We start from the raw sequence: 9,894 nt of genomic DNA on the forward strand, positions 1-9,894 counted from the left end.
TACATCCAATAAACGATTATATATCGGTGCTAAACATTGATAAGAAAAATATTATTCAGTTTTATTTAGCAACAAAATTGTATAGTAGGTGAGTAAATAACCAAAAACAACGCATTGATATAATTCGATGTGATGTTAACACTTCTGAAGTAAATCACACCATTTATTGAAAGTAATAAACGATGAATTGGATTGTAGTTTAATGAACTAGAAGTTTAATTTTCGTCAATAGAGTGAGAGATTTATTCATAACTGTACTTATTTTATAATTGGGATATTTGGTTAGTATGAATGATTTTGAAAGACTAAAAATAAGTAAAAGCCTAGGTTTACTCTTAAGCTAATGGTAAACGTGTAGACTGCTTCAAAGTCACGTCACGTATATCGGAACACCATGTTGTCTACCAATGATGAAACAGTTATTGTTTTCTATTGACTGTGTTATGAATGATTTCACTCAAAAAAGCATCTTAATCTATTTAAGTAATGTTGGAATACTAAGATTACGATTTCGGTTTTACAATTTGGTTACAGAGTCTAAGATTTAGACTTTAATAATCGTAAAGTAAAGTAAATGGGTATAATCTTTGTTCTCTCCTGTGATAAATAAGTAATATGTTGTAAATTATTTACAAAATCTTTAGTTGAATATTTACAGGATATCTATTTTCTAAACTAAACCATTTTCTCTATCTAAATTCCTACTAATTTTAGATCAAACTATTCATTCTGTAACTAATAGATACTGTCAAATGCATCATACCAATAAGTTTATCAACTGTAATTTAATGATTAAGATTTATCAATTTTTTAAAATGCAGTTCGTAGAGCCATATAAAAAAATATTGTAATTGTGTATATGAATATTAATTAAATTAATAATTTGATCTTGTTATAAACTAAATTAAGTAACTCAATTAGTATTGCTTGTTTGAATCTTCCCATTGATGTTTAGGACTGTAACTGGTCAGTCTCTAATTGGCAAATGTGCATACTGTACGTATTGCCTCGAAATAGCCATAATTCACAAGCATTGTAAGCGAAGATGGATAGTTTAAATTAGGTAACATTTTTAAAGCAAACCGGAGAGGCCAGTCAAGGACAAAGAAGGAAAGACAATCATGGAGATTCAAGAACAGAGGAAACGATGGGTAGAATACTTCAAGGAATTTCTGAATAGACCAGCCCCATCGAATACACAGGATATCGAAGTAACACACACAGACCTTCCTATAGATGTCACTCCACCAACAATCGAAGAACTCAAGGTGGCCATCAGACAAATGAAGAGCGGGAGAGCGGCAGGACATGACAATATACCAGCTGAAGTACTGAAGTCAGACATGAAAGTAACTGCAAACATGCTTCACCTTCTATTCAAGAAGATTTGGGAAGAGGAACAAGTGCCAACGACAGATCGGAAAGAAAGATATCTCATCAAGATACCGAAGAAAGGAGATCTGAGCAAATGGGGGGGATTACAGAGGCATCACACTGTTGTCAATACCAGGAAACGTTTGCAATAGTAATGCTGAACCAGATGAAAGACGCAGTAGACGCCCAATTTCGAGATCAACGGGGCCGGATTCCATAAGGATCGGTCGTGCACAGACCAGATTGCGACACTACGGACCATCCTTGAACAATCAGTTGAGTGGAACTCATCACTATACATCAACTTCATTGACCATGAGAAGGCGTTTGACAGTGTGGACAGGAGAACATTATGGAAACTTCTTCGACACTACGGAGTTCCTGAGAAGATTGTGAACATTATCCAGATTTCATAAGACAGACTACAGTGCAAAGTGGTGCATGGAGGATAACTGACAGATATATTTCCAGTAAGGACCGGAGTCAGACAAGGCTGTCTGCTCTTCCCATTTTCTCTTTCTTCTAGTGATTGACTGGATTATGAAGACTTCGACATTTGACGGGAAGCACGGGATACAATGAACAGGTTGGATGCAACTAGAAAATTGGGACTTCACAGGTGACTTAGCTCTTCTATCCCATACACACCGACAAATACAGGCCAAGACAACCAGTGTAGCAGAAGCCTCTGAATCAGTAGGCTTCAACATACACAAAGGAAAAAGCAAGATCATCAAATACAACATGGAGAACAGCGACACAGTCACACTTGATGGAAAAACTCTGTAAGATGTAGAAACATTCACGTACCTGGGAAGCATCATTGATAAACAAGGAGGATCTGATGCAGATGTAAAGGTGAGGATTGGCAAAGTAAGGACCGCATTTCTGCAATTGAAGGACATATGGAACTCAAAACAACTCAACTAATTTCAAAGTGAGAATCTTCAATACGAACGTCAAGATAGTTCTACTGTACGGAGCTGAAACGTGGAGAACTACTACATTCATCGTCAAGAAGGTACAAGTATTTATAAACAATTGTCTACTTAAGATAATCAACATTCACTGGCCGGATACTGTCAGCAACAGATTTTTATGGGAGAGGACAATCCAGCTTCTAGCTGAAGAGGAAATTAGTAGCTATACAAATAACTATCAATAGGAGATAAAGTTATTTGAAATGTTATTTCCTTTCTGAACTTGGAAATCAAAATCAAAATTTTCAATATAATCAAATAATTAAACACCTCCAAAAATTAAAACTGGAAAAAAAATCATTAAACAAAAGGAAATGTTGTAACCAATTTATTTTCGTAGGGGTTTGCTGTAAATGAACATTTTCAAGTAGCACAATATCTATTAACCTCAGAAGGTCAATGAAACAAGATAGACTTACCCAGTCATTTCGACAACTACATTTAATAGTTTCCATAACTTCAAATGTCATTAAACATAATTAGATGAATCTTAAGTACACATTAAGAAATGGTACCGATAAGAAAAAAAAATGTATTTAATCAATCGGGATATGTAATTTAACATGGTATAATACATACCTAAACAACATGTTATTGCAAATTGTCCTGTCATAAGCCAAAATAGATGACCAATTGAAACTTGTAATGTTTCTTCTAGTCCAGGGTAGAATAGAGCACCAACATTAAGTATACCATAATGGCTTCCTACCATAAGAAATGCACATATTGCTTTTATCCAAGCTGGGCGACGATCTATGCATCTTTCTCGTTCAGAGAGTATATCGATAGGATTCTTTGTTTGAAAATGCTGTGGAAACATTAAAATGGAAGAAATTACCATTTATAGGAACAAAATAAGAAACTGCTTATGTATATATACAATATCTTTAATCGATAATAAATGGTTTATTTCAAGAGTATTGTCCTGTTACTATTAAAAATCCAAGTTTAATGGTTTAAACAAATTGTCTACTGAACTCTAAATACAAAGAAATCTATTAGTCAATACTGAGTATTCGTTGTCGGTGTTTAGGATAAAGCCAATTTTCAAATCCAATGAAACTTTACCAATAATCTGGTGAATGGAATGAAAAATACTATACGTATTACACATTATCATCGATTACTGTCTTCGATTATTCTTATTCCCTGAGAATACAGTATACGATGTTCATTTATATGGATGAAAAGATTATCTACAATCTCTAAAGAAAAAATGAATCATTATTTCTATTCTACATTATTCATATCAATGTGAAAGTGGTATTTTGTTACATGCAATTATACTAATGGTTTAAATAATATCTGACCTTGCAGTAGAGTTTGTTAGATTGTTTTATAGCGTTGAAACGATCGATATCATTTTACAAATTAAGTAATTATAAACAAATTTAATCTTAATTTTAAGCTTTCTTTTAGTTTAGCTTTTACATAACTAGTAAAGTGTGCTGGAGTTTTAGCTTGTTATTCAAAGCATGTTATATTATATATATTCAAACATATTTTGTAATTTCTGGCACTCATTTTTAAGTTATTTTTAAAAGTTGAGAAAAGAGAAATGCCAGATGAAAACTAAGCATGTTTCATTCTGAATATCTGTCCTAAATTTCTGTTTATTTGATAAGTCAAGGACAGCTACTCTTTGATAAAAAATTAGTTTACTATTAATAGGATAGTCTATTGACAAAACTTTTTGTGTTCTGTTCATTGTATCACAAATAGACAATTGAAAGCAAAACAGTCACTGGTGAAAGATCATCACATTCAAAAATTCATTATAATATTCAAGATCAGGCGTAAGGCTTGAGGAAGCTCTAATGACTGTTGTCAATAAATAAGATCTGGCAGGATACTGAAGAAAGACTAAGGTTAAGATGAAATGTTTGACTGTAGTTTGTTACTTAATAATGGTTCGTTAAAATTCGTAAATCACTACTACTAAATTTATAAAAATCATTACTGACCACGTGAAAACATTTGAAACCTTTACACCATGTGGATATAATCATTATTTTATAAAGCTTATACTGTTATTTTGAGAAACAGACAAGAATACTTTTAACCGTTTTCTTAACTCTGCTGATGACCATCAGTTCCCACTAGTAGTATTGAAGAAACTAACCACAATAACTGAAAATAGAGTAACCAAGCAAAGCCGAACTTAGAAAGTAAACATCTTTTACAGTATGTGACATCCTTGAAGACACTATTAAAAGTTAAAATCTTAACTAATATACCATTGAAAGACATGGACAGTTAAAAGCTATTGATGTTTAGCAAAGCAATCGCGATTTAAAGATTACCGATTTTGGCGTTGAGACGATCAACCGTATATGTAAACTTCTTCAACATAGAAAACCAATGAGGTAAAGCTCCTTTAAGAAAAGCTAATGTCTGTCTTTTAGATCATTTATCGATATTTAGGGAAGACTACTTACTAATGGATACGAATTAACTTCAGTCAGTCTTATAGTTCAACCTGACATTTATTATCGGTTAGAAGAAAACATAGCTACATGAATCCCTTCTCTAGATTGAATATTCCGTCGAACGAAACTAATTTTTCTATGAACTGAAGGAAAAATTTTTAGAATCTAGTTAGTAAGCGAGATCTATTTATAATAGTTAGATTTTATCATCTACATTATGTCGAGTCTTTTATTTTGAAATAATTGTAATCGAACTTTAATTATGTTTGTAATATGTTTATAAACGGACATGTTTATTGTAGTTGAATGCAAAAATACATTTATTACAAAAATTTTGAATATCCTTAAGTGTGAGAGACTTATTGTTATAATTGTATTTTTTGCTATATAAACGACCCAGCTATTCCTATTGCTTAGTATTCTTATACGATGACACTCGACAAGACCCCAAAATCAGAACACGTTGAACAGGAATGAAATTGTATTCAAAATAATAATAATAAGTGAACAGCAATCAGCAATCAATAGTTTAAATATCGTTCATATATTTATAGTATAAGCATAAGAAGCTTATCGATTTTTCTGCAATAATATGCCCGGGCTGATCGGTTTAAAATTAACCAATCAGCGCGCAGCAACACCATCATGCATAAAACATGCTTAATCCAATCTATATCCCACTAACACTTATATACCATAGCCAAATGTAACCTTACTTCCAACTTTGGATTCTATATAGTTAACTCTTATAATGATTCAGAATTTCTATACTAATACAAATCAAAGTGATTATATATTGGATCAGCTAGAACGAGTTCTTTAAATACAGTGTAAAAAAGACTATTAATGTGTGTATTCAAATACTCAGCTACTCTTTTCTAAATAATTATAATTTGAATAGTCCGAATATAAAAGTGCCCTGGTGCTTTTATGTATTGAATATTTCAATGGAACCGTCTACCTCTTTTTCTAAACTAGTAGCCGGAAATCCGACAAGATATCGTTTTAAAACGAATTCTACGTTTACATACAACGATAAGTTTTGTTAGATATAAAACAATTGATTTCTCAATAGAAAAACGTCACTACGTTAAAGATGATTTTGTTCTCAGACAATGATGATGAAGCTATGGGCACTAGGTTTAAATGTCAATATGGATATAAACACTAGAATGTAATTGCTTAGTAGCGATGAATCATGAATCGCATAAAACTTGAATTCTGTTATTTCATCGATAAAGACTTAACAAAAGTATGATAAAATTTGTAAATGTACGAAATATTGTGTCATACTCCAAAATGAGCCAATAGGCCCCAATAAACAAATTGAATTTATTCCAAGATATCAATAACAGCAACAACAACAACAAAAAAGCAACAACGCAAATTCTATATAGTTGAAATCATGGGTCAATTGAAGCTAGACCACCATGGAAAACTTGGAAACACTGGACGGCCGTTTCGTCCTATTATAGGACTCCTCAGCAGTGCGCACCCACAATTCCGCCTCGTGAGATTTGAACCCAAGACCTATCAGTCTCGCGCGCGAGCGTCTAACTTCAACCAATCGACGAGATTGAGCAACCATTCACCAATGTCTTCAGTGAGTTGATATCTCCCAATTGACATTAATTTCAAAGTACATATCTAAATTTATCCTAAAATATATCATGTATTATTCATGTAGAATTATACTAACAACAAATGTTTCAATTATTTACTAGTTTGAGTGAATCATTGAAGATTATGAATTGAGTGATGAATGATTGATGTAAATTAGGATGATAAGCTGTAATGTGTTTACAATTTATAGTTTGCTGAGTGACATTAGTCGATCAATACATTACATTATTTTATAATTGAGCTACACTGGTTACTGTTTCTCGCTAGAACTCCAGGAAATACCTTATGAAGCCAGTCACTAGTGAGGATTCTCACAAATAACGATAAAATAACATTCTCTATTATTTTTTCTAGTTACTATTCTAAATGCATTCTATTTCATTTCTGAAAAAAGCATTTTATTCCAGGTATTTTATTGTAATAATATTGTTTAGTTAAATTATGATGTCATCTACAATAGATTGAATAACTACATTCAGTTAAATGATCTTATTGTTATGTGTAATGTATTAATGCTTGTTAACATGGTATTTACTTTTATAAAATTTTAAAAACTGATTTTACTTATCAAGAGATTATGATTTTACTTAAAGTCAAATAATAATCAATCAATGGTGTTGTATATGGTTTACTCAAATACCATAGTAAGATTTTGTTTTTTCTTAATTATGGTAACATTTTACATTGGACATTGAATGGAAAAATTACTTATTTTTAAATTATTCATGGGTTAAAAAGTCCAATTATTTTTTGTATAATGACCTTAAGTAAATTTTCTATGAAATAAGAAAACAAACAAACAAAACATAAACTGACAATAAGATATATTGAGTAACTTTTATTGCATAAGCTTCACAAGAAGTATTTCTAATTGTGATAGTTCAAATAAAATATATCAGAGTAATAATACAGAATTTAGTTTTGTTTATCAGGGCAAAACACATTTACTATCATGATATTTATTACCTATGATGTTTACTATTGTAGTGTTTGTTACTGATGTCGATAGATATAAGTAAACAGAAAACAAGAAAGTGTCATAGTGATCAGAACAACCGCAAAAACGACTGTTTAAAGAGGTGACGAATGTGGTGTGTGCTACTGACGTCAACAGATATAAGTAGTATGGATCACCAAATGAGAGTGGAATACCTGGCGGCGTAAGGCTGGAAAGATCGAAGATTAGAGAACGAGAACAACGAGTGATTGATATTGAAATGAAGAAACAATCAAGTCTGAGACAACTGATGGATATGTTGCAAATATAGTTTTCACTGTATAATTTACAGATTTCACTAAGAGATTCTGTATCTTCTTACTCAGATAAATCTGACTGTCCCCACTGGTGTTCTCGTTCACTACATTATGACTTAAAATGTGAAAAAATGAGAGTTTATCATCACTTTATATGATAGAATTACGAGGTAACTCAGAGGATTTTACATAACCTATGATCATCTTATCCATATGGATAAATTAGAGTTCAATTTCGTTAGAAAAATAATTATTTGAATTTCACTGTAGATGAGATATTAATGAATAATAAGTTGAAAATTGTTTGACATTTATAATCACCATTCACATTTAGTGGTAGATTTAGTAGAACTATACTAGAATATTCATAGAGCTGATAGATCCAGTGGACCACATATCTTACAAATCGTAAATCAGATTACTTACGAAAGTGTATGTAGGTACTAATAGAGGTTATCGATACACTTCCTCATTTTCAGGCAATTATTAAACTTTAGTTTATTAAACTAATTTATAACGAATAACTGATGCGTTTTATTCGATGGAAAGCTGTTAGCACCAAACTCTAATTCTAAGTTCCGTGCAGATTACCCGCGAATGTTTAACATGAAGATTACCATCTAAATAACGACGTTTTCATTCAACACTGATCATTAGATAATATGACATTACTTACTTCCAGATGTTCAACTGACATACAACCACCTAATATGTTTTATAATTCTCTCAACAATATACGAATTCTTTGCCATATAGCTAATAAGACTTTCTAGACCACCTTTTAATTAAAACCTTAAATGACAATCACATTGCCAAAAGGTTGAACATAAAAATTAAAAGGTGAAAAATTTTATAATTTTTGAATTTGCCTCCACACATATCTAAGAATTGACTTGATGAACTACTTATGACATCAAACCAATTAAAAGTTTAATAAATTAATTTGAATTTGATTTTACTCTTATGAATAAATGAGATACAAACAGAATTTTAATTAACAACTGTCTGACACTCAGTTTGTGGACGAATATCATACAGTGATAATTATATTAGAAATCATTATAGTCAAATTCATTCAATTAAAATGAATTAAAATGATTTTCTAATTATAATGTTTCTTTCAGTGAAAATATTTCTGATGGAAAGTAGTTAAATATTCATTTAGAAAATAGTAAACTAACTTTACGAACAATTATTAAGGAAAATTACTGTCATTCATAGATTCGTTATTTTTCAGCAATGCAGTGATATGTGTATTACAATAACTTTTAATCAACATTCTTCAACTGTCACCTATATTTTTTTATTGATGAAATATCCTCACTCTTTAATGAAACCGTTTAAAATTAGTCGAATAGTTTAGCGACAATAAAAAAAACAGTGAAATTACTGAAGAAGGTGTGTTAAAATAAATATATACATATATAATGATATTTATGTTATTACTTACTTACGCCTGTTATCCCTCGTAGAGGAGCATAGGCTGCCCACCAACATTCTCCATCCAACCCTGTCCTGGACAATGCTTTACAGTTATTTCTACTTGTTGTTCATCCTTTTCATCCCTGCTTCCAATTCCCGGCGTAATCTATTCTTTGGCCTTCTTCATTTCCACTTCCCTTCAGGATTACAAGTTAGTGCTTGCCTCGTGATGCAGTTTGGTAATTTCCACAATCTATGTCCTATCCACCTACAATGCCTTTTTCTAAATCCCTCCTCAGCTGGAATCTGATTTGTCTTCTCCCGCAGTAGGCTGTTGTTGATGGTATCCGGCCAATGAATGTTGATTATCTTAAGTAGACAATTGTTTATAAATACTTGTACCTTCTTGACGATGAATGTAGTAGTTCTCCACGTTTCAGCTCCGTACAGTAGAACTATCTTGACGTTCGTATTGAAGATTCTCACTTTGAAATTAGTTGAGTTGTTTTGAGTTCCATATGTCCTTCAATTGCAGAAATGCGGTCCTTACTTTGCCAATCCTCACCTTTACATCTGCATCAGATCCTCCTTGTTTATCAATGATGCTTCCCAGGTACGTGAATGTTTCTACATCTTACAGAGTTTTTCCATCAAGTGTGACTGTGTCGCTGTTCTCCATGTTGTATTTGATGATCTTGCTTTTCCCTTTGTGTATGTTGAAGCCTACTGATTCAGAGGCTTCTGCTACACTGGTTGTCTTGGCCTGTATTTGTCGGTGTGTATGGGATAGAAGAGCTAAGTCACCTGTGAAG

General features: G+C 31.9%; 1 protein-coding gene across 1 annotated transcript; it reads right to left on the bottom strand.

Moving 5' to 3' along the window:
- Nucleotides 1-2,844: 2,844 nt before the first annotated feature.
- Smp_169100 (hypothetical protein) lies at nucleotides 2,845-8,357 on the bottom strand (the record flags this gene model as incomplete). Its single annotated transcript, XM_018795908.1, has 2 exons — nucleotides 2,845-3,162; nucleotides 8,337-8,357. 2 exons carry the CDS (start codon nucleotides 8,355-8,357, stop codon nucleotides 2,845-2,847), a joined length of 339 nt encoding a protein of 112 aa, XP_018650174.1.
- Nucleotides 8,358-9,894: the final 1,537 nt, after the last annotated feature.

This window comes from Schistosoma mansoni, chromosome 2 (assembly GCF_000237925.1).
Source record: "Schistosoma mansoni strain Puerto Rico chromosome 2, complete genome".
NCBI classification, from domain to species: domain Eukaryota; kingdom Metazoa; phylum Platyhelminthes; class Trematoda; order Strigeidida; family Schistosomatidae; genus Schistosoma; species Schistosoma mansoni.